At 42.6% G+C, this 25,717-nt stretch overlaps 1 protein-coding gene across 6 annotated transcripts in view; it reads left to right on the top strand.

Moving 5' to 3' along the window:
* The window catches only part of GLT8D2 (glycosyltransferase 8 domain containing 2), a 63,521-nt gene extending 38,129 nt beyond the window's left edge, over positions 1-25,392 (top strand). For 2 of the 6 annotated variants that reach the window (XM_077265651.1, XM_077265652.1), the window contains 11 exons: positions 2,715-2,789; positions 3,042-3,116; positions 10,756-10,797; positions 16,943-17,035; positions 17,122-17,296; positions 17,378-17,495; positions 18,267-18,351; positions 21,812-21,924; positions 22,686-22,852; positions 23,071-23,183; positions 25,156-25,392. In XM_077265651.1, the coding sequence (XP_077121766.1) occupies positions 10,779-10,797; positions 16,943-17,035; positions 17,122-17,296; positions 17,378-17,495; positions 18,267-18,351; positions 21,812-21,924; positions 22,686-22,852; positions 23,071-23,183; positions 25,156-25,322 (1,050 nt within the window). In that variant the 5' untranslated portion in view covers positions 2,715-2,789; positions 3,042-3,116; positions 10,756-10,778 and the 3' untranslated portion in view covers positions 25,323-25,392. The remainder of the gene's footprint in view (positions 1-2,714; positions 2,790-3,041; positions 3,117-10,755; positions 10,798-16,942; positions 17,036-17,121; positions 17,297-17,377; positions 17,496-18,266; positions 18,352-21,811; positions 21,925-22,685; positions 22,853-23,070; positions 23,184-25,155) is intronic. The other 4 variants (XM_077265653.1, XM_077265655.1, XM_077265654.1 and 1 more) reach the window with 2 other exon arrangements.
* Positions 25,393-25,717: the final 325 nt, after the last annotated feature.

Here is a 25,717-nt window from a genome sequence, read left to right as displayed (position 1 = left end):
GTTTTTATCGTATAAAAGCGCCAAAACATAAAAAAAATATAAATGAGGTATCGCTGTAATCGTACTGACCTGAAGAATAAAACTGCTTGATCCATTTTACCAAACGTGGAACGGTATAAACGCCCCCCCCCCAAAAAAAAAAAGAAATTCATGAATTGCTGGTTTTTGGTCATTCTGCCTCACAAAAATCGGAATAAAAAGCGATCAAAAAATGTCACATGCCCGAAAATGTTACTAATAAAAACGTCAACTCGTCCCGCAAAAAACAAGACCTCACATGACTCTGTGGACCAAAATATGGAAAAATTATAGCTCTCAAAATGTGGTAATGCAAAAAATATTTTTTGCAATAAAAAGCGTCTTTTAGTGTGTGTGACGGCTGACAATCATAAAAATCCACTAAAAACCCGCTATAAATAGTAAATCAAACCACCCTTCATCACCCCCTTAGTTAGGGAAAAATAAAAAAAATTTAAAGTATTTATTTCCATTTTCCCATTAGGGTTAGGGTTAGCGCTAGGGTTAGGGCTTGGGTTAGGGTTGGGGCTAGGGTTAGGGTTTGGATTACATTTACGGTTGTGATTAGCGTTAGGGGTGTGTCAGGGTTAGGGGTGTGGTTAGGGTTATGGTTGGGATTAGGGTTGTGTTGGGGTTAGGGGTGTGGTTGGGATTTGGGTTAGGGGTGTGTTTGGGTTAGGGTTTCAGTTAGAATTGGGGGTTTCAATGTTTAGGCACAACAGTGGCTCTCCAAACGCAACATGGTGTCCCATCTCAATTCCAGTCAATTTTGCATTGAAAAGTCAAACGGCGCTCCTTCCCTTCCAAGCTCTGCCATGCGCCCAAACAGTGGTTTACCCCCACATATGGGGTATCAGTGTACTCAGGACAAATTGTACAACAACTTTTGGGGTCCAATTTCTCCTGTTATCCTTGGTAAAATAAAACAAATTGGAGCTGAAATACATTTTTTGTGAAAAGAAGTTAAATGTTCATTTTTTTTTTAAACATTCCAAAAATTCCTGTGAAACACCTGAAGGGTTAATAAAGTTCTTGAATGTGGTTTTGAGCACCTTGAGAGGTGCAGTTTATAGAATGGTGTCACACTTGGTTATTTTCTATCATATAGACCCCTCAAAATGACTTCAAATGTGATGTGGTCCCTAAAAACAATGGTGTTGTAAAAATGAGAAATTGCTGGTGAACTTTTAATCCTTATAACTCCCTAACATAAAAAAAAATGTTGGTTCCAAAATTGTGCTGATGTAAAGTAGGCATGTGGGAAATGTTACTTATTAAGTATTTTGTGTGACATATCTCTGTGATTTAAGGGCATAAAAATTAAAAGTTGGAAAATTGCGAAATTTTCAAAATTTTCGCCAAATTTCCATTTTTTTTCACAAATAAACGCAGTTAATATCTTTTCAAATAATTTTTATTGTATCTTTTGAAATTTAGTATTAACATGCAAAGATAGTCATATAATCAGCTCTCAAGGGAATAAGGGTAAGGAGAGGGAGGGAGGTAAGGGAAATGGGACTGGGAAAAGGTAAAACGCAGTTAATATCAAAGAAATTTACCACTATCATGAAGTACAATATGTCACGAGAAAACAGTGTCACCGGGATCCGTTGAAGTATTCCAGAGTTATAACCTCATAAAGGGACAGTGGTCGGAATTGTAAAAATTGGCCCGGTCATTAATGTGCAAACCACCCTTGGGGGTAAAGGGGTTAAAAAGTGTCTCCCAGCCATTGACTGAGGACATTTTAAGATGGCAAGAGCTGTTTTTTTAAGACCGGGAGCGCTCGCGTCCTAAGTGCCAGTGGATCTGCAAGCCGTGCACTAACCCCAGGCAGCCCCAGGAGGAGTAGGAAGTGCAGGACCGGGGCCACGGCAGTGAGTCAGCGTCCGTGCAGGGAGATGGGAGGATGGGAAGCGTGCAGGGACGCTTACACTACACTCGCCGGATCACATAGGGGTTTATGGGTGGATCAGAAGTCACTTTCACAATGTAGATCTGTGGACCATCGATCTGAGACTCCATAGAGTTGCATTAGAGGAAATACCACAAACGCATACAAAAGGTACCTGTGTGAACTGTCAAAGGAGAGGAGTTCTCATGTGATCCAGAAAAGAAACAGCGATGTTGGAAACCTAGGAAAAAGGCAATAGTTAAAGGGGTTGTCCACTACTTAGACAACGCATTTTCAATCACGTTGTTTCACACAAATAAAATAATAGCACCTATAGTCACCTCCACTGCTGGCATCATTTCAACGGTGTTGACACTGGCTTGCGTGACATTATACGATCCTTGCAGTCAATCAGCAGCTGCTTAACTTTCCTCTCCTTCAGATAAATCAAACATCCAGAGGAAGTGAGGGAGCATCCGCAGCTTTTTATTCCTACTTGATGTCAGCTATGTCCAAATGAGAGAACAGTGAAGTGGTCGCTAATAGGCTGCAGGCAGGGCCAGACTTGAGCCCCGGGACACCAGACGATTCTTTGGTGGGCCCGAGTTCTCAGCGGGCCTTCGAACAGGACGTAGAGGGAGCCCGCTGGTTTCAACTGAATGTATTGCGGTGCATAAAGTCTGTTCCACAATAGCTACCATGGTTGCCGACCTATCAAAGGCCAGCGGCTGATGCGAGTGCGCCCGTGCAGGTAGCGCATGAAGGTGACCTCGCACTGACAACATCTGCCTGTCTCTTATAGGTTGGTAGCCATTTTAACACGACTGCTCCGGATTTGAAGGGAGAGGGCGCCACGCCGTGCCGGAAGCGCAGGCAGGTAAGAAAAATCTTTTTTTTTTCTTATGTGGATGCGGCATGATGCAGGATCAAGACCAGGGACATGGGACCAGGAACATGGGACATGGGGCCAGGACCAGGGACATGGGACCAGCACAAGGGAACTGATGCCAGGAGCCAAGGACATTAGGGCCAGCACAAGGGACCTAGGGCCAGCACAGGGGATATGGGGCCGGGACCAGGGACCTAGGGGCTATCACCACCAGTTATTGATAACTGTTTTTTTCTGAAGAGACAAGTCCTGGCTGGAATAAGTGGCATGCTGCGCTAGATGAAGAAGATAGAGGACTTCAAATAGAGACATCTGGTAAGTCAGTGTGTTACCTGTACACTTCTTTTTCTCAGAAGAGGCCATTTGAATATTTAATTTCCCAGAGGAGCATTGCATGGCGAATAAGCCTCCTTACCTTGACAAGCCATCTGGTATGTCACTCTCCATAAGGAGAAACGTTACCCCTTAGACCCCAGTCCAGAGCCTCTCACCTAGCCAAATCAGTTCTCATGCTTCGCACTGACGAGGGCCAACAGCCCGAAACACCGTGTCTGCGAATTGAGATACTGATTTGGCTTTTATCCTAAGTCATATTGCACAACTTGTTAAAGGGTTGATTGTGACTTGTAGGATCGCTACTTCCAACAGGTGGCGCTATAGAGTTTAAGTCCTCTTTTTTTCAGAAGAGGCAATTTGAATATTCTATACTATATGCAGAGTTCCTGTGTATAATGTCACAGGTGATCACTATGTTACCTGTACACTATATATAGAGCTCCTGTGTTTATTGTCATTGGGGATTCACTGTATTACCTGTACACTATATACTGTATACTATATACAGAGCTCCTGTGTATAATGTAACCGGTGGTAATAACAGTGTTGTTGGTATTGTGGTTTTTATTAATGATCAATGTTGTAATATTTGGTCACCATGTTGTAATATGTGGTCCGGTTATGGGGTGGCAATATTTATCCCTGTATGTGGTATTATTTGGTCGCTATTTGCTGATAATATGTTCTCTGGTCATGGTGTAGGGGTATTTCTCCCTGGTACAGTATATGGTATTATTCTGTCACTGAATGGTGGCAATATGTAGTCCAGTCATGGTGTGCCGGTATTTGTCCAGTATGTGGTATTATTCGGTCACTATGTGGTAGTATTATGTAATCGAGTCATGGTGTGGCAGTATATCTCCCTTGTGCGTGGAATTATTTGGTCGCTATATGCTGGTAATATCTGGTCTGGTCACAGTGTTGTGGTATTCGGTCACTATGTGGTCTGGTCACAGTGTAGCGGTAGTTCTCCCTTGTATGTGGAATTATTTGGTCTCTTTATGCTGATAATATGTGGTCTGGTCATGATATAGTGGTATTTCTCTATTGTATGTGGTTTTATTTGGTCACTGTGGTGGTAATATGTGGTCTGGTCATGGTATGGAGGTATTTCTCCCTTGTATGTGGTATTATTGGTCTTGGTACAGCCGATTGTGTTGTGTATGGCAGTCATCTGTTCTCTCTGCTATTAATTAGGAGAAGATTCTTTATTTCCATTAGAAATTAAATACTTGAAATACAGCGACAGAGATGCACTTACAGGGGTTCTCCGGTGAAAACAATAATCACCTCTCCACAGGATAAGTGATAACTTATTGATTGGTGGGGGTCTCTTTGCTGGGTCCTGCACCAATCAGAAGAATGTGGAGCTTTTATCTCCATTAGACTGGAATGGCACGTGCAACTTCACCACTGAACTATTCTTTCCGTCAGTGGCTGCGAGCGCTGCTCTTGTTTTTTTCTGGAAGCACCAAAGAGAATGAATGGAGCTGCAGTGAGACTTCCAGGGGATAAAAGTGTCCTGTCAGGGATAAATCTTCACATTCTTCTGATCGGTGCGGTTTCCAATGGTCGGAATTAAACGATCAATTAGTTATCACCTATCTTGTGGAGCCCATGGATCAGTGTGTTATGGTGGTTCACGGTAGATGTGCAGGAGCCTCCTGTATTTTACAGTCAATGCTCCACTATAACGGGAATAACGGCTTAAAGGTATTTGCATATAACTATAGGGTGGGCCCCTAGGGTCAATTCCTCTTGTGGGCCCGAGACACTCAAGTCCAATGCTGACTGCAGGGATCGCATGAAATAATGTCACACGAGCCCCTGGAGAGCCAGTGCTGACACCACTGGAATGCGTGAACCCCGGAAATGAATATAGGTGTTATTATTTTTTATATAAGAAATTTGAGGGCACTCACCAATCTTCATAGAAAACGTCCTTTATTAACACATAAATTCATAGCCGGAGTCGATGGAGCCGAAGCTCATGTGAGCAGGGGGGATCACAGACGACGGCTGTTTCGCGCTTGTGCCTGCGCTTCTACGGGTTCTTCGGCTCCATCGACTCCGGCTATGAATTTATGTGTTAGATTTTATTAATAAAGGACGTTTTCTATGAAGATTGGTGAGTGCCCTCAAATTTCTTATATAGACATTATGCACACTTGTTGTTTCCAGAGGAGCACCCGGAGTCCGGATTATAAGGTTGCTTAATCCATTGGGATATATCAAAGGCACCGTTGTGACAGTCTGCAGTACGCCTCTTATAGTTAGTGCCATCTCATTTTTTCTATATTTGTGTGACTATTCGGTGTTATTATTTTACTTGGGGTAAGCGAGTTGTGAACAACCTCTTTAAACATTTTAATACATCTACACTGTTACAGATACCTTTAGAAAAGATTAGAGGATTTTTTTTTTTTTTTCTTGGAGAGCTGAGCTTCTTTAAACACGTTTTTACTTTATTGTAAGCTCAAAATGTACAGTTAATATATAATACGTACCTTACCTATTGTGCTCTTCCCTGCTGCTGGTCTTTTATATCTCACTAGCTGTACTACCCGGCTTCGCCCGGGTTAATGACTGCTGTTAGCAAAATAGAATGTGTTAACAAAAATTTATTCTGCACACAAAAACCACAAAACAAATAGATAGAAATGTAATTATTAAAAGGCAAAAACTAAGCAAATAGAAGCATTTCACAACATATATTAGCTTTGTTATACTGAGAATGTCTTTGTTGCCTATATTAACCAATCAGAGCTCAGGTTAATTAACTGTAGCAAAATAGAAGCTGAGCTGTGATTGGTTGCTATTGGCAGCCTGATAAATCCCCAGCCAACAGGAAGCCCTCCCCCCTGGCAGTATATATTAGCTCACACATACACATAATAGACAGGTCATGTGACTGACAGCTGCCGTATTTCCTATATGGTACATTTGTTGCTCTTGTAGTTTGCTTATTAATCAGATTTTTATTTTTGAAGGACAATACCAGACTTGTGTGTGTTTTAGGGCGAGTTTTATGTGTCAAGTTGTGTGTGTTGAGTTGCGTGTGGCGACATGCATGTAGCGACTTTTGTGAGATGAGTTTTGTGTGGCGACATGCGTGTAGCAACATTTTGTGTGTTGAGTTGCATGTGACAGGTTAGTGTAGCAAGTTGTGTGCAGCAAGATTTGTGCATGGCGAGTTTTGCGCGTGGCGAGTTTTATGTGTGGTGCATTTTGAGTATGTGCAAGTTTTGTGTGAGGCAACTTTTGCATGTGGTGCAACTTTTGTACATGTGGCAATTTTTCTGTGTGTGCAAGTTTTGCATGAGGTGAGTTTTCCATGAGGTGAGTTTTGCACGTGTGGCGAGTTTTGCGTGAGCCTAGTTTTGCATATGGCGAGTTTTGCATGTAGCGAGTTTTGAGTGGTGACTTTTGTGTTTCGACTTTTATGTGGCGAGGTTGGTGTGTGTGTGTGGTGAAATGTGTGCTGAGGGTGGTATATGTGTTCAAGCACGTGGTAGTGTGTGGCGCATTTTGTGTTTGTGTTCATATCCCCGTGTGTGGTGAGTATCCCATGTCGGGGCCCCACCTTAGCAACTGTACGGTATATACTCTTTGTCGCCATCGCTCTCATTCTTTAAGTCCTCATTGTTCACATCTGGCAGCTGTCAATTTTCCTCCAACACTTTTCCCTTCACTTTTTCCCCATTATGTAGATAGGAGCAAAATTGTTTGGTGAATTGGAACGCGCGGGGTTAAAATTTCACCTCACAACATAGCCTATGACGCTCTCGGGGTCCAGACGTGTGACTGTGCAAAATTTTGTGGCTGTAGCTGCGACGGTACAGATGCCAATCCCGGACATACACACATACATACATACACACATTCAGCTTTATATATTAGATATACCTGTATGTAATCTCCTGTATATAGTATATACCTGTGTGTCATCTCACCTATATATAGTATATATCTGTGTGTCATCTCCTGTATATAGTATATACCTGTATGTCATCTCCTCCTATACATAGCATATACCTGTGTCATCTCCTCCTGTATATACTATATACCTGTAGGTAATCTGCTCCTGTATATAGTATATACCTGTGTGTCATCTCCTCCTGTATATAGTATATACCTGTATGTCATCTCCTCCTGTATGTAGTATGTACCTGTATGTCATCTCCTCCTCTATATAGTATATACCTGTGTGTCATCTCTCCTGTATATAGTATATATCTGTGTGTCATCTCCTCCTGTATATAGTATATACCTGTGTGTCATCTCCCCTGTAAATAGTATATACCTGTGTGTCATCTCCTGTATATAGTATATAGCTGTATGTCATCTCCTCCTGTATTAGCCCTCGTTCACACGTTATTTGGTCAGTATTTTTACCTCAGTATTTGTAAGCTAAAATGGCAGCCTGATAAATCCCCAGCCAACAGTAAGCCCACCCCCTGGCAGTATATATTAGCTCACACATACACATAATAGACTGGTCATGTGACTGACAGCTGCCGGATTCCTATATGGTACATTTGTTGCTCTTGTAGTTTGTCTGCTTATTAATCAGATTTTTATTTTTGAAGGATACCAGACTTGTGTGTGTTTTAGGGCGAGTTTCGTGTGTCAAGTTGTGTGTGTTGAGTTGCGTGTGGCGACATGCATGTAGGGACTTTTGTGAGATGAGTTTTGTGTGGCGACATGCGTGTAGCAACTTTTTGTGTGTCGAGTTGCATGTGACAGGTTAGTGTAGCAAGTTGTGTGCAGCAAGTTTTGCGCATGGCGAGTTTTGCGCGTGGCGAGTTTTATGTGTGGTGCCTTTTGAGTATGTGCAAGTTTTGTGTGAGGCAACTTTTGCATGTGTTGCAACTTTTGTGCATGTGGCAATTTTTCTGCGTGTGGCAATTTTTCTGCGTGTGCAAGTTTTGCGTGTGGCGAGTTTTGCACGTGTGGCGAGTTTTGCATGTGGAGAGTTTTGCGCGTGGCGAGTTTTGAGCGGCGACTTTTGTGTTTCTACTTTTATGTGGCGAGGTTGGTGTATGTGTGGTGAAATGTGCACTGAGGGTGGTATATGTGTTCGAGCACGTGGTAGTGTGTGGCGCATTTTGTGTGTGTGTTCATATCCCCGTGGTGGTGTGATTATCCCATGTTGGGGCCCCACCTTAGCAACTGTACAGTATATACTCTTTGGTGCCATCGCTGTCATTCTTTAAGTCCCCCTTGTTCACATCTGGCAGCTGTTAATTTGCCTCCAACACTTTTCCTTTCATTTTTTCCCCATTATGTAGATAGGGGCAAAATTGTTTGGTGAATTGGAAAGCGCGGGGTTAAAATTTCACCTCACAATATAGCTTTGACGCTCTCAGGGTCCAGACGTGTGACTGTGCAAAATTTTGTGCCTGTAGCTGCGACGCCTCCAACACTTTTCCTTTCACTTTTTCCCCATTATGTAGATAGGGGCAAAATTGTTTGGTGAATTGGAAAGCGCGGGGTTAAAATTTCACCTCACAACATAGCCTATGACGCTCTCGGGGTCCAGACGTGTGACTGTGCAAAATTTTGTGGCTGTAGCTGCTACGGTTCAGATGCCAATCCCGGACATACATACATACATACATACATACACACACACACACATTCAGCTTTATATATTAGATGACTTGGCACTCTTGTCAATTTCATAACTCTCACACAAGCGAATAGAGACTGCCAATAATGCACAGTCTCCTCTCCACTGACTGGTGGGCAACCAGGCCCTGTTCTAAAGAGATGAGGCTCTCACCAGTGCAACTAGAACCACAGACATTTATGGCACATTTCCATATGGGAATAATTCTTTACATGCAACTATCAATATACACTGCTCAAAAAAATAAAGGGAACACTAAAATACCACATCCTAGATATCACTGAATGAAATATTTCAGTTGCAAATCTTTATTCACTACATAGTGGAATGCATTGAGAACAATAAAACATACATATTATCAATGTAAATCAAAATTAATATCCCATGGAAGTCTGGATTTGGCATGATAATCAAAAAGGAAAATCAAATTATAGGTTGATCCAACTTCAGTGAAAATGCCTCAAAACAAGGAAATGATGCGCATTAGTGTGTGGCCTCCACGTGCTGGTATGACCTCCATACAACACCTGGGCATACTGCTGATGAGGCGTTGGATGTTTTCGTGAGGGATCTCCTCCCAGACCTCAATTAAAGCATCAGTCAACTCCTGGACAGTCTGTGGTGAAACGTGGCATTGGTGGATGGAATGAGACATGATGTCCCAGATGTGCTCGATTGGATTCAGGTCTGGGGAATGGGCGGGCCAATCCATAGCATCAATGCCTTCATCATTCAGGAACTGCTGACACAGTTCAGCCACATGAGGCCTAGCATTGTCATGCATCAAAAGGAACCCAGGGCCCACTGCTCCTGCATATGGTCTCACAGTGGGTCTAAGGATCTCATCCCGGTACCTAATGGCAGTTGGGGTACCTCTAGCCAGCACATGGAGGGCTGTGTGGCCCTCCAAAGAAATGCCTCCCCACACCATTACCCACTGTCAAACCGGTCATGTTAGAGGATATTACTGGCGGCTGAATGATCTCCACAGAGTCTCCAAACTCTGTGACACCTGCTCAGTGTGAAGCTGCTGTCATCCGTGAGATGTCGAATCTGCCAATCTTGGTGTTCTCTGGCAAAATGCTAACCGCCTTGCACGGTATTGGGCTGTAAGCGCAACACCCACTTGTGGACTTCGAGCCCTCATACTACCATCATGGAGTCTGTTTCTGACAGTCTGAGCAGACACATGGATGTTAGTGGCCTGCTGGAGGTCATTTTGCAGGGCTCTAGCATTGCTCCTCCTGTTTCTCCTTGCAAAAAAGGAGGAGGTAGGAGTCCTGCTGCTGGATTGTTGCCCTCCTACGGCCACCTCCACGTCTCCTTGTGTACTGGCCTGCCTCCTGGTATCTGCTCCATGCTCTGGACACTGCTGAGAGACACAGCTTTCTTCTTGCCACAGCTCGCATTGATGTGCCATCCTGGATGAGCTGCACTACCTGAGCAACTTCTGTGGAATGTAGACACAACCTAATGCTACTGTACAGTGTCGTAAAAAAAAAATCTTTACAAGTTCAACAAAACCACCAAATCTTAACATTCAAGTGTATTCTTTTGGATATTTTGTTACAATCAGTATCCTGTCATGTCATCCTTACATTACCCTTAAGTTTTTTTTTTGCCAAACAAGTGTAAACATTTTTTTTGCCAGCTCTGTACAGTACTTCTAGGGGTGAGAGCAATGACAAAATGTAAAAGTGACCAAAGCAGCCACAAAGTATGAGAACAGAGAAATGGTCTGTGGTCACCTCCTGCAGAACCACAGAGGTCATCTGTTCCTTTTGCACAACAGCAGGAGACATTTGTTCACAGTGTTGCTTTATAACTGGACAGGTTGAAGTGTGGTTGACTTGCAGTTACTTTGTGTTGTTTAAATGTTCCCTTTTTTTTTGAGCAGTGTAGGTAGCTATAGACAAAAGGAACTTACTGCATGTTTATTTCCACATTTGTTATATATGCATCATTACCAATTTGTCTTCTTTCCAGATAACGCAGTATAGATTATACATATGGCTATTTTACGAAAACGTAAGTACGGTAGTTCTTATTTATCTACGATTAATCTGATCCTTCTAAATCTACTAAAACTATTTATACTTGCATATATCAGTATTGCATGTGAATATTAGACATGACACACCAAAAAAAAACTTTTAGTGTAATACAATACAAATAATTCAGGGGAGGAGGGATATGTGGCTGCATTATCTTATTTAGTGTATTAGTGAAACAATAAGGGTATGTGCATACGTTGCGGATTTGCTCTTGTAAAAATCTGTGCGGATTCTTCCTCTCTTGGCAGGAAACGCAGTTGAAAATCCGCGCATTTTTGATGTGGATTTCCATGCGGATTTTCATGTGGATTTGCAAGTTAAATAAAGATATACTGATTAACAAAAAAAATTGTGATGTAATTTCTTAGTCCAACCCCTTCTTTTACATTCTCCATTGAAGACCATAATATAATATCACTACATACCATGTTCAGATATAATGTTTACACACACAAAACAAATATAAGTGTATATAAAATAAATATATGTAATTTCAAGCCCGAGGTTTAGTAATAAACAGGTGTCAGCCAGATACTCTCATTAATAAAATGCTAAATAAAGAGTTAAATAAAAGACACACACACGAAATCTGTGTGAAGCGCAATATCTGTTTAATTTTCAAAAACTTTATAAGGGTATGTTCCCACGGTCAGTAAACTGTTGTGAACTCTATTTTTGGGCTCCCTCTAGTGGTCACAAGCGGTACTGTGTAGTGTTGTCTTTCTGCAGGTTGGCAGCATCAGCTGGTTCGTTATCCTTGGTTGGTTTCCTATTTAGCTCACCTGGATACTCAGTTCCTTGCCTGCTCTCAATGTATTCAGTGCTCTTCAGATTCCTTGTGACTACCTTGCTTCCAGTCTCTCCAAGACAAGCTAAGTTTTTGTTTGTTTATTTTTTGATTATCAGCATTCATCATGTTTCTTGTCCAGCTTGCTAAAATGTGATTTCCTCGCTTGCTGGTTGCTCTAGGGGACTGAGTTTGTCCCCCCACACCGTTAGTTGGTGCGGGGGTTCTTGAAATCTCAGTGTGGATATTTTGTAAGGGTTTTTTACTGACCGCACAGACCCCTTTTCTATTTTCTGCTATCTAGTATTAGTGGGCCTCATTTGCTGAATCTGCTTTCACCCCTGTGTATGTGCCTTCCTCTTACCTCACCGTTATTATTTGTTGGGGGCTTCTATATCTTTGGGGATTATTTCTCTGGAGGCAAGTGAGGTCTTTCTTTTCTCTCTAGGGGTAGTTAGTTCCTCAGGCTGGCTCGAGACGTCTAGGATTTTAGTCACGTTCACCGGCTATCTCTAGTGTGTTGGATAGGTTCAGATTTGCGGTCAGTCCAGTTTACCACCTCCCTAGAGCTTGTCCTATGTTTTGTTACTTAGCTGGAGTATTTTGTGATCCTCAACCACTAAGGATCATAACAGTAAACGCTGTGGGTTGGACGCTGCGTACATCCGCAGCGTCCAACCCACAGCGTCCAGATGTTACAGCATAGTGGATGGGATTTGAAGAAATCCAATCTCCACTATGCGTGCGTCGGCGCACGCAGCTTCCCTACGGAGACGGACATGCGGCGTGTCTTTCCAGCATGTCTATTTATCTTGCGGAGACGCTAAGTTTCCGCAAGATAAACGTCCCCGTACATTTTATCGAGCGCGGTGATTCCACACAGTTCAATGAACACATGCGGAATCACCTGCCTTCAAAAGCCGACAGCGCTTTGGACGGAGCGGACATGTGCTGTGTCCAAAGTGCTGCCAGTTCCTGACCGTGGGATGGGAACATAGCCTTAAAAAAATTTCTTAACTAGCAGAGGGAAAGCTGAGGGCTGATGTTAATATTCTGGGTAGGAGCCAATAGCCATAAAGGTTCCCAGGCTATTAATATTAGCTCACAGATGTTTGGTTAGCCTTTACTGGCTAGTTTACAGGGGAACCCCAGAAAAAAATTGACATGGGGTCCCCCTATAAAATCGAACCAGCAAAGGCTAGGCGGACAGCTGCGGGCTGATATTAATAGCCTGGGAAGGGGCCATGGATATTGGCACCCTCCAGGCTATAAACATCAGCTCTCAGCCGCCCCAGAAATGGCTCATCTTATAAATGCACCAATTCTGTAGCGGTGGCAAGTAGGGTAATTTTGTGGGGTTGATGTCATCTTTGTATTGTCAGGTGACATCAAGCCCAGGGATTAGTAATGGAGAAGCGTCTATAAGACACCTATCCATTACTAATCGTAGAGTTATATGATAAATTAAAACACAGCCAGAATTTAGTTCTTTATTAATCTTAAAGGGAACCTGTCACCCCCCCCCCCCCAGGCGTTTGTAACTAAAAGAGCCACCTTGTGCAGCTCTAATGCTGCATTCTGACAAGGTGGCTCTTTTAGTTATTGGTGCTGTTTTGAAATGAGCCGGCGCCTGCGCTCTTTTCTCATGCCTTGGGCATGCGCAGTAAGCATGCGATTAGGGATCAGCTGACCCTGCACAGTCTGAAGAAGGCAGAGGGAGATGAGTGAGAGGCTTAGATATGCACTGCGCATGCTCAGGAATCCCAGCCCCGCAGTGAGAATAAATCAGAAGACACTGCGGGGCGGGATCTCGGGCAGGGCGGCCGCACAGGCGCAGTCAGCTAGACTGCAAATGAGGACAGAGGATGGGCAGCACTCACTGCGCATGCCAAAGGCATGAGAAAAGAGCGCAGGCGCCGGCCTGATTTGAAAACAGCGCTGACAAGGCGGCACCAAGAGGACATGAGTGACGGCGGTGCTGCGTTTGCAGCAGGGGGGGAAAGACCTGCCTCCAGGACTGATTCAAGGTATTTGGGACAAATTATAAAATGGATTATTTCTGAAGTTACAGCACCAATAACTACACGGTGTTCCAAATTATTATGCAAATTGGATTTAAGTGTCTTAAAGATTTAATTGTTTTGTTTTTCAAATAAACTTGTGCATGGTATTGTGTCTCAGGGCTCAATGAATCACTGAAATCAATCTTAAACACGTGATAATTAGTTTTCCAGGTGATTCTAATTAAAGGAAAACTACTCAAAAATGAGTTCCACATTATTATGCAGGTCACAGGTTTCAAGCAATATGGGAAATAAAAAAGATCTCTCTGCTGCTGAAAAGCGTTAAATAGTGCAATGCTTTGGACAAGGTGTGAAAAAATTAGATATTTCACGAAAACTTAAGAGTGATCATCATACTCTGATGAGATTTGTGACTGAAACAGAGCGCAGACAGAGTTCATGCAAATAAAGGCATAATGAGGAAGTTTTCTGCCAGACAAATTCATTGGATCAAGAGAGCAGCTGCCAAAATACCATTACAAAGCAGCAAACAGTTATTTGAAGCTGCTGGTGCGTCTGGAGTCCCTCGAACCTCAAGGTGTAGGATCCTTCAAAGGCTTTCTGTGGTGCATAAACCTACTATTCGGCCACTCCTAAACAGTGTTCACAAGCAGAAATGGTTGCATTGGGCCCAGACATACATGAAGACTAATTTTCAAACAGTCTTGTTTACTGATGAGTGTCGAGCAACCCTGGATGGTCCAGATGGATGGAGTAGTGGATGGTTGGTGGATGGCCACCATGTCCCAACAAGGCTGCGACGTCAGCAAGGAGGTGGAGGAGTCATGTTTTGGGCTGGAATCATGGGGAACCAGCTGGTAGGACCCTTTAAGGGTCCTGAAGGTGTGAAAATTACCTCAGCAAAGTAAATAGAGTTTCTGACTGACAACTTTCTTCCATGGTCTAAAAAGCAGAAACGTGCCTTCAGGAACAAAATCATCTTCATGCATGACAATGAATACCTCTGAGTAATTGGCTGCTATGGGCATAAAAGGAGATAAACTCATGGTGTGGCCACCATCTTCCCCTGACCTCAACCCTGTAGAGAACCTTTGGAGTATCATCAAACAAAAGATCTATGAGGGTGGGAGGCCGTTCACATCAAAACAGCAGCTCTGAGAGGCTATTCTGACTTCATGCAAAGAAATACAAGCAGAAACTCTCCATAAACTCACAAGTTCAATGGATGCAAGAATTGTGAAGGTGATATCAAAGAAAGGTTCCTATGTTAACATGTATCTTGGCCTGTTAGGATGTTTTGGAGTTAAATAGCTTTTTTGTTCAGTGAATGTGACCTCCTAATGCTGCAAATTCCACAAATGAGCATTTTCAGTTCTTTAAAACATATCAAATGTTTAGAAATTCTACTGTGCCTAATAATTTGAAACAGTGCATTTTGAGTTTTTATTCATTTTGGAGATTATACTGTTATCATTGGGAGGTTTCTTCAATAAAATTCGATGTATACTCTAACGGGTGATGACTTTTATTAAACTGACTGTCATTTGCACTGACCATTTAGGAAAATCCGAGAAAAATGTCATTTGCATAATAATTTGGAACATAGTGTAAAAGAGCCACCTTGTCAGAATGCAGCATTAGTGCTGCACAAGGTGGCTCTTTTAGTTACAAATGCCTGGGGGGGTGACAGGTTCCCTTTAATTAACCATACATACTGTATCGCCTAATCCCCAAATCCCTCAATCTCCTTCACCAAAAATAAAATAATAAACCAACACAAATACTCCCTGGTCCGACGGAGTCCTAAATAACGAGTGACCCACGAAGATCTCCCGTGTAGAACAGTCACATCTCCCGATATGACTGCTCTACACGGCCTCCTGCGATACACTGAGAGTTCACCGGAGTTCGTGCTCTCACTTATGGCACCACTGCGTGAGAATTTTCTCACACAGCGGTGCCGCAAGTGACAGCACGAACTCCGGTGAATTCTCACGGCGGCGTAGTGATACACTGTGGGAGGATACTTCCTGTGAGTGTATCGTTGGAGCAGTGTAGAGCGGTCACATCTCCCGATGTGACTGTTCTACACGTGAGATCGTCGTGGGACTACGGCGGAAAGGTAAATATATGGTGATTTATTTTATTTTATTGCAGGAGATCGAGGGCATCGGGGAATTAGGTGTTTGGTGAGTATGAATGTGTGACTGATTATGTAAATGTGTTTTTTGGTTTTTTTAACAGTTGCCGGATGATGGGACTACTGCCCCATCATCGGCTCATGCTGTCACTGTTATATGTGACAGCAGACATAGCCGGATAGGAGCAGTAGTCCCATCAGACGATGCCTGGCTACGCAGACACTCGCACACACACAGACACCCGCACAGTCCCGCACACAGCCATGCACTCACCCACACACACACACACACAGAGACACGCAGACACACAGAGACACATGCACACAGCCGCGGACACACGCAGACACCCGCACACACACACAGTCCCGCACACAGATGTGCAGACACCCGCACACACAGAGAGACACGCAGACACCTGCACACACACAGAGACACATGTACACAGCCGCGCAGACACCCGCACACACACACAGACACCCACACAGTCCCGCACACAGACGTGCAGACACCCGCGCACACACAGAGAGACACGCAGACACCCGCACACACAGACACATGTACACAGCCGCGCAGACACCTGCACACACACAGAGACACATGCAGACATCCACACAGCCGCGCACACACCATCAGACACCCACACACAGAGACACACACAGACACCTGCAGACAGACCCTCACATATTCTCTGCTCACAGTCTCCACCCACACACATATTCTCTGCACACACATACTCTTCCTCCTTTCTGCAGCAATTTTGCCACGCAAATCCGCAGCTAATCTGCAGACCTATCTGTGACCTGTTTTGGTAATATATTGGGCTGCAACTAAAACACACCGTCACTGGTGTACAAGTTTTTAGTGCACTCTGCACGTACTTAAAGGGCATATTCTCTCCCGCAAGGAAAAGTGGTTTAAGCGTGAATATACTTTATTTATTTATTATTTCTTTTTGACAATTGTGTGGTTATTGTCTTATTTGCTGCTGGACCCTTTTTACATCAGCGCCACTAAAGTCGAATATCCTCTTTTTCACGTATGTGTTTAAACATGAACATGTGAAGGACGTCTAAGTGCAGATCTCTACAATAGGATATCATGGTGTTATGTTCTGCAGTTATTCATAACACAGCTATTTCTCTAAGGATTCCATCTTTTTTATTTCAGTTAATCACATATTGCTGTTTCTGCTGGTGCTGACATTTTGTGCAATATGGTATAGTGCAACCTACAAGGCACCGAGCCCAAAGGAACAAGAAGGTAAGTGCAGGATGAGATCTTCAGGTACAGTATACCCAAACTTACTAAGATTCTACAGGAATTGTGTCATATACTGTGTATTGTAGATGCTGCTTTGGAAGTGGAGGAAGAAGAGGATGAGGACGTCATTCCAGTTGTTATATGTGCTGCTTCTGGCCGCATGGGTGCCACCATAGCCGCGATTAACAGCATTTACAGCCACACTAAGGCCAATGTGCTATTTTATATCATTGGTCTGAAAAACTCCTTGGTTCATATCAGGTAATGGAAGATCGTATGGAATTAATAACTGCACCACATTTTGTGGTCTCTTGTATTCAGTTGGTTAATGCTGTATTTCAGAAAATGGATTGAAGGAACACAGCTGTCAGAAATCCAATATAAAATTGTGGAGTTTAACCCTATGGTTCTTAAAGGAAAAATTCACCCTGATGCAGCCTTCCCTGAGCTTCTTCAGCCTGTAAGGAAATCTTATAAATACATTAACAAATGACATCAGATCATATTTCAGTTCCAAATCTTTGTATCCTTCTCGTCCAGGCTGTACAGTTCTACCATGTTTGCTATATTACAGGAAATTCAATTTTCTAGAGAATTGTTTCATAATAAATTAAGAAACAGTTTTCTCATGTCTGATTTGGCTGAACGATGGTTGGGATGATGGTACGACTAGCAGCTATCTCCCCGACTCACCCATCACTGTGTTCTCTCTATGAGAGCCACATCCAGATACCTCTGGCAGCAGCGTATCTCATAGAGATCAAAAGGACCGTCAGTCCAAGATCAGACATGCCAGATCCTTATCTCCGCTGACATATGTTGGGGGGAGAGTAGTGGGCTCCTAAAAAAGATTAGTTGGCCAACATAGGTCTAATGGGTATAGGGGTCTTTACTGTCTTTGGTCTGGTGCCATACATGCCAGCCTCACTGATGAGGCTCGTAACAGAGACTGGCACTCAGCAGCGGGGGCTTTATCTGATGAGCGATGGTTGTCTTGTTTTATGCCATTGATTGCCCTTATCACACAAAACACCGTTAATCATTCAGTAGCGTAGTCTCGGGCTTTGGGCCTGAAATGTCAGAGCATTATATCTCGGCTGTCTCCTTTAAGCTGTGCAGCTCTAGCCATAGTAGACATTTTGACTTGTGTTATATTCCGTTTCTTGCTTTATCATTTATGTATATATATATATATATATCTCTTTCTCTCTGTTTTAAAAAAAAAAAACAGCTGAATTTTGTCCGTTTTTATCTGCCATTGCTTACCTCGGAACATGAGAAAGTCATTTATTTGGATGACGACATCATTGTTTTAGGTAGGATTTGTTTCTCTTTTACATAATTATCAGATAATTTATTTCAGATTAAAGGGTGATCACAAATTAAATTTTACTTTACTCCTAAATGTTTATCCACTTAGTGTGTCATAATCTCATATTTTTTTCTAATGTACGGTACTTTCTTTAAAAATTCCCTATCCTTCCTTCGCTCCACTAGCTAACGGCTTTTTTTTCTACTACTTCCTCTTTGATGTCACCTTGTTCTAGAATCCCCAGGGCATGCTGGGATGGCATGCTGGGATATCCAATCAGGATGCAGAGGCTACTGTCACTGGGACATCCTCCGGTTTTTGCTATATAATCCGAGATCAACATGATGTAGGAGCGGAGAACGATTCTAAGGCTGGAGTCACACTAGCGAGTTTTACGGACGTAAGAGCGCAGAAAATACGTCCGTAAAACTCGCCAAACAAACGGCACAATTATTCTCAATGGGGCTGCTCCTATCAGCCATATATTACGCATCCGTAATATACGGTCTTGTACGGCCGTAGAAAATCGCAGCATGCTGCGTTTGTCAGCGTTTTGCGCAAATAATACGCCAATGAAAGTCTATGGGGGCGAGAAAAATACGGATTCCACACGGACCAGCAGTGTGACTTGCGAGAAATACGCAGCGGTGTTAGTGAAAAGCCGGTAATTCAATTGCCGGCTTTTCATTTCTCCTTCCCAAACCCGACATGATATGAGACATGGTTTACATACAGTAAACCATCTCATATCCCTTTTTTTTGCATATTCCACACTACTAATGTTAGTAGTGTGTATGTGCAAAATTTGGTTGCTGTTGCTGCTAAAATAAAGGGTTAAATGGCGGAAAAAATTGGCGTGGGCTCCCGCGCAATTTTCTCCGCCAGAATGGTAAAGCCAGTGACTGAGGGCAGATATTAATAGCCAGGAGAGGGTCCATGGTTATTGGCCCCCCTGGCTACAAACATCTGCCCCCAGCCACCCCAGAAAAGGCACATCTGGAAGATGCGCCTATTCTGGCACTTGGCCACTCTCTTCCCACTCCCGTGTAGCGGTGGGCTATGGGGTAATGAAGGGTTAATGTCACCTTGCTATTGTAAGGTGACATTAAGCCAGGTTAATAATGGAGAGGCGTCAATTATGACACCTATCCATTATTAATCCAATTGTATGAAAGGGTTAAAAGCACACACACATTATTAAAAATTATTTTAATGAAATAAACACACAGGTTGTTTTAGTATTTTATTGATCTCTCAATCCACCTGAAGACCCTCGCTTGGCAAAATAATAAACCCACAATATACATACCATCCGAGGATCTGTCAGGTCCCATGATGTAAATCCTTCTGAAGGGGTTAAATCAATTTACAGGCAGGAGCTGCGCTAAAGCACTCGCTCGTGCCTGTAATCCCCGGGTGCTGAAAGGAAAGCTGGGTGATCTGTACTTACATTGAGTTGCGGTGATGCGCCCTCTGGTGGATGAACTCATGAACTCGAGCGTGGGAACTTTTCCAAGGCTCCAGTTCATGAGGACATCCAGCAGAGGGCGCCTCATGTCTCATATCCTGTCGGGTTTGGGAAGGAGAAATGAGAAGCCGGCAATTGAATTACTGGCTTTTCACATATATCGCGCTGAATTAAATATAAATACAGAATATATATATATATGTGTGTGTCTCAATGACATATATATACAGTATATATATATATATATATATATATATATATATACTGTATATATGTTTTAACGGACATTTGAGCACATAAATCCATTAGATGTCGGTTTTGCAAGCCTGCGAGAAAATATCACAGTACGGATGCCATACGGATTACATACGGAGGATGCCATGTGCAAAATACGCTGACACACCCTGCCTACGGAGGACATACGGATCACTATTTTGGGAACATTTCTCCGTATTACGGCCGTAAAAATCGGACCGTATTGTCTTACGCTGAGTGTGACTCCAGCCTAACTATGTGTCGCTTACATCAGACTGTGTTTAACTGTTTCAATAAAATTAGGGTTTCATCAGCAGAAGATTATCTAGAGGACTAGGTGTCTCATGCTATCTAGTCCTTCTGCTATGTATAACCCCACCTCCACCACTGATTGGCAGCTGATGTGGTGTGGGCGGGGTTATATAGAGATATAGAGCTCAGGATTCTGAGCTCTGCTATATCTGCAGAAGAGAAAACTGTGATTGTATCAAAATGATAGCAAGCAGCCCAGCAAGTGACACATCGCTGAAATCAGGATCTCATCCTCTATATCATGATGCTCTCAGATTACATAGCAGAAACCTGGTGACAAATTCCCTTTAAGGGGTTAGTTCATAAGTGTGCAATTTACAATTTCAGTTCAAAATGTATATTGTTTCTAATTCTAGAAATAATTAAGATGGAGCTTTAGTTCAATTGATTTGACTTTCTTATTATTTATCATCTCGAATATAATCCAACACATTTATTTGCATTTTGCTCAATCACTCACACCTGGATCTCAGATTTTTTTTGGGTGTAATGCATTTATTGTTGGCAAAAAATATAGAATTTGTTTATTTTAAACATTTTCAACTTTTTTTTTCTGAACGCTGTATATAGCCATGTGTAACTGCCCTGTAGAGTAAGAATGAAGTGGTGGTGCACATGTATGGCCACACTCCTCTGCAATATGGCATTTTAGAGCACCATTCTAGGAATCAGAGGGGGTTCCAGCAGTCAGACCCCCCTGATCCGCAAGCTATAATCTAAAAACACATGTATATATAGATAATATATGTACTTGTAGGGCTCATACTGTGCATAGCTCTCCGGCATGGGTTATTGGGGTTTCATGCTGCAATGCCCTGACAGTAAGGCTTCTTTCACATTTCCGTCGATACGGGGCCGTCACGAAGCGTCGGTGCGACGTACCAACGGAAGTGTGTGCTTTCACATTTCCGTCTGCGTTGCCGGGCAGGAAAGAGTCAGAGAGAGACATTTCCTGCCGGGCATGCTCAGACGGGAAAACTGGATGCGACATACAGAAAAACGTTCCCTTTTCTGGGGGCGGAGTTTCGGCTGCACATACGCGGTCGAAAATGGCGGACTAGACGCACAAAAAAAGTTACATGTAACTTTTTTTGTGCCGGCGGTCCGCCAAAACACGACGCAACCGTCGCACGATGGATGCAACGTGTGGCCATACGTCGCAATGCGTCGGTAATGTAAGTCTATGGGGAAAAAACTCATCCTGCAGACAACTTTGCAGGATGCGTTTTTTCTCCTAAACGACGCATTGCGACGTCCGCCTAAAAACGCTAGTGTGAAAGTAGCCTTATACTTTTTGTTCTCTGTAATGTTGAGGATGTTTAGAAATACTTTAGTCTTATATGGTTTACACCATGTACCGTCATCCCATAACATAGTAGTCTTTTCCCAGCTGGTTTATTTAAGTGGGGGGTTTTTTTGTCACTCACAGGAGATATTCAGGAACTTTACAACACTGAAATATCAAGAGGACACATTGCTGCCTTTTCTGATGATTGTGACTTGCCATCACTTCAAGACGTTATCGCGAGTGTAGGAATACAGGTGTGTCTTACAGAAGACCTGTCACTTGCTATAAATGTCATTTTTTACCTGGTGTAAATGCAGTGGTTCTACTGAATTTGGCAGAATGTTGTCCATGTTCCTGAGCTATGGCCTCTTCTTCCCTCTATATAATATAAATCCAGTCCTTATTTTCAATTGGGCATGGCCATCAACTATTCTCTGTGGGTCTTCTTGAAGACCATGCCTAGTCAGAGAAGACAGGGCTATATTTCAGGAATGGAGAGATGAAGGAACAAAAAATAAACCATGAAAGATTCAGAACAGCAGCATTTACATCCCGTAAGAAATGACATACCGTATGTATGGCAAGTGTCAGGTCTACTTTAATGGGCTACTGCGATATTACTATTATATTTATATTACTCACTTATATAGCGCCATTAATTGCGCAGCGCTTTACATACATTATTGGCATTGTCCCCATTGGGGCTCACAATCTAGAATCCCTGAGTATTGTCTTTGGAGTGTGGGAGAAAACCGGAGACCCCGGAGGAAACCCACGCAATCACAGGGAGAACATGCAAACTCCTTGCAGAAGTTGTCCTTGGTGGGATTTGAATCCAGGACTCCAGCGCTGCAAGGCTACAGTGCTAACCACTGAGCCACCGTGCTAGTTCTATTTGTTTTTGATAAGACATAACAAATACTAGATAACTTTCTAGAATGACATACTGTACTTATATAAACATGCTTTTAATTAGTTATGCTCTATGTAATGGAGAACTATCCATCTCTTGTAGAACACATACATGGGGTTCCTTGACTACAGAAAGAAGGCAATTCAGAAGCTTGGAATCAGCCCACGTACCTGTTCTTTCAACCCCGGTGTATTTGTAGCAAACATGACTGAATGGAGACAACAACACGTTACTAAAAAACTGGAGAAATGGATGAAGAAAAACGTGGAGTAAGTTATGTCACATACACCAATAATTCAGTGTAATACACCAGTGACTTGTGAATGCCTGAAAAATACATTTTGGTTGTTTTTAAATGTCAGATTAAGTATGCTAAAAATTACGTCACTGCTGACATACGATTCCTTAAAACATCCTTAGAACATTTACCCAATTTGTGCATTAAGAGGATCCACATTACTGACACATTATATTGTATTATTTTCAGAGAGAATCTGTACAGCAGCACTGTTGGAGGTGGCGTAAGCACTCCCCCCATGCTTATTGTGTTCCATGAAAAATATTCCACTATCCCTCCAGCCTGGCACATTCGGCATCTAGGTAACTATGCCCATGCCTCATTATTCTGTATTATTTTGACATTGTTTTCAATTCCTAACATTTGTTAATTGAGCATTTCCCATTGCAGTAATGCTTAACTGTGGTGTAGGTACACTGTGGGGCTCAGAAGGCATGGGGGCATTTGGATTTGGGGGCACAGGTATCGCTGCATTTTCTTTTTGGGGGGAGACCAACCACACCATCCAGAAACATGGATAGCCAAACAATTATATCTCCAGCAGTAAATCAGTAATAAAAATGCCTTTATTGGGTAGAAATGGCAATTTAATAAAATATTTAATAAAAAAAAATTTATTTTATTAAATTGCCATTTCTACCCAGTAAAGGCATTTTTATTACTGATTTTCTGCTGGAGATGTAATTTTTTGGCTATCCATGTTTCTGGTTGGTGTGGTTGGTCTCTCAACTAAGTGGTAATCACTGGCTCTCACAGAACACCGCTACTGCTGATTTAAATATATGCACAAAATATATACACACACACACACACACACACACACACACACACACACACACACACACACACACACACACTCTCTTTAAATATTGTCCGTGGTGTGTCTGTGTTTTAGCTCAAGGCTGTGGAGTCAGTCTGTGTCCATTTTGGTGGAGTCAGCATAAAATGGATCAACCCCTAAAATATAGAATACACTGGGTATAGATGTACAATGCAGGATGTGCTGTAAATGTTTTCATAATAATTTGGGAAAGGTCTGGTATGTCCTATAAATGTCTGTTCTGCTCCTGATCTAAGGATCTGGGCTGTTAGTGGAGATGAATCTGTGCTGCACTTTCTGTACATGCTCAGTAGTGATCAGTGCTGGGGAGTCGGAGTCATAAGTCAGGCAAATTGAGTAATCGGTGTTGGAGGTTTGGCTTACCGACTCCACAGTCCTGGGGAAGACATCTCTTTTTCCAAGGTTTTGTGCTACCAATAATGTGGCAACCCCTTATATTTCCATTCCATCGATAGATGATGGACACAGAGTTTTTTTTGGGGTGGATAGAGTTGGATGTATTTATTGGCACCATTTAGGATCACTTTTAGGGCTCGTTTATCAAGTGCTCTACACTGAACACTTCCATTGAGGTTTCCATGTGAATCTCCAAAAGTGACCCTGACGGATCCATTCTCTATAATGAGGCAGATGGAGTCATTGTGAAGTACATCTGACCTCTTTCCTGCAGTGCTCCTTTTTTGGGAGGTGCACAAAAGCATAGTCAACTGAGTTTTTTGTGCATGAATTAAAGGATGGGAAACTACCAGAACGGAGGACAGGTTTTTTTTTTCTTTGTACTTCATCTCTCGTTGGGACTTGACAATTTTACATTTTAATCACTGGTCTAATAGTAGTCTGTAATACTTAAGTATTATGTCAGACGTTATGGTAAGCCCTAACAAGCCAGCATACCTGGCAGACCCAGACGTCACTGTATGACCTCAGGGGGCCATGCCCACCTTCAGCACCACTTGGTGGCATCTCAAGGGGACTGAAAAGAAAGAATGAGTCCACTCCCTCTCACATCCTTTTAAATGCTGCTGCAGGAGGTCAGCTATCTTCCACAGCTCTTGTGCGCACGATATTCTGGACGTATTGGTACATCCATTTGCAGGAACATTTAAGAAAATTGGAAGCACCAATGTGTCTTATTTTAAGAACAGGATAAAGGGCATACTTAAAACTGTGATTGATCAAAATTAACAATGGTGTAGCTCTTCCCACAGTACTGGGGCAGTCTTGTAGACAGGAAGTTTAAGATTATGGAGTCTGAAATCATTGGGATAAAGTAAAGAATTGTAGGGTCCTTTGGCATTAATAATAACGTCTACAAACCTTCCATCTTGAACCAGGTTCACAGGCTTATTTGTTGGTGTTATATGGCTAGGTTGCAAAAAAAAGTATGAAACATTGTTCTGACGCCTTTATCTTCTATCATTTATATACCAAAGGGTTGAGTCCAGAAAACCAGCTGTCTCAGAATGTGGTTCAGGATGCCAAGCTGCTTCACTGGAATGGACGATTCAAACCATGGAAGTTCCCCTGCTCACACTACAAGCTTTGGGAGAAATGGTTCATTTCTGATCCCACTGGAAAGTTTCAGATCCGCCGCGTCTAAGTAGATACTGTATGTTTAGCTTCTTTCAATTACCTTAGAATGTTTTCTGAAATAAATTGGTTTGTAAATATTTTACTATTTGTGCATTTTTGGGTAAAGCTTTACCACCACAGCAGGTTGGTGCCATTTATCCACATTTTGCTATTACTGGCACATAGAGCAAATCCTGCATTTTATCTACTGTTACCACACACCTGTCCCAAAGCGATCAACCATATTTCACTAGCTACATTAAGGCTATGTGCACACGTCCGGAATTGCTGCGGAAATTTCCACGGCAATTCCGCAACTCTGCCCCAGGTAAAACGCATACAGAATTGGCATGCATTTTCCCGCTAAACACTAGCGTTTTACATGTGTAATTAGCTTACAGAATGCTAGTGTTTTCCAAGCGA

The sequence above is a fragment of the Ranitomeya variabilis genome, chromosome 5 (genome assembly GCF_051348905.1).
Source record: "Ranitomeya variabilis isolate aRanVar5 chromosome 5, aRanVar5.hap1, whole genome shotgun sequence".
In the NCBI taxonomy this organism is placed as follows: domain Eukaryota; kingdom Metazoa; phylum Chordata; class Amphibia; order Anura; family Dendrobatidae; genus Ranitomeya; species Ranitomeya variabilis.
Note: the sequence above shows the minus strand (reverse complement) of the source record. Positions and strands in the feature narration are given on the sequence as shown.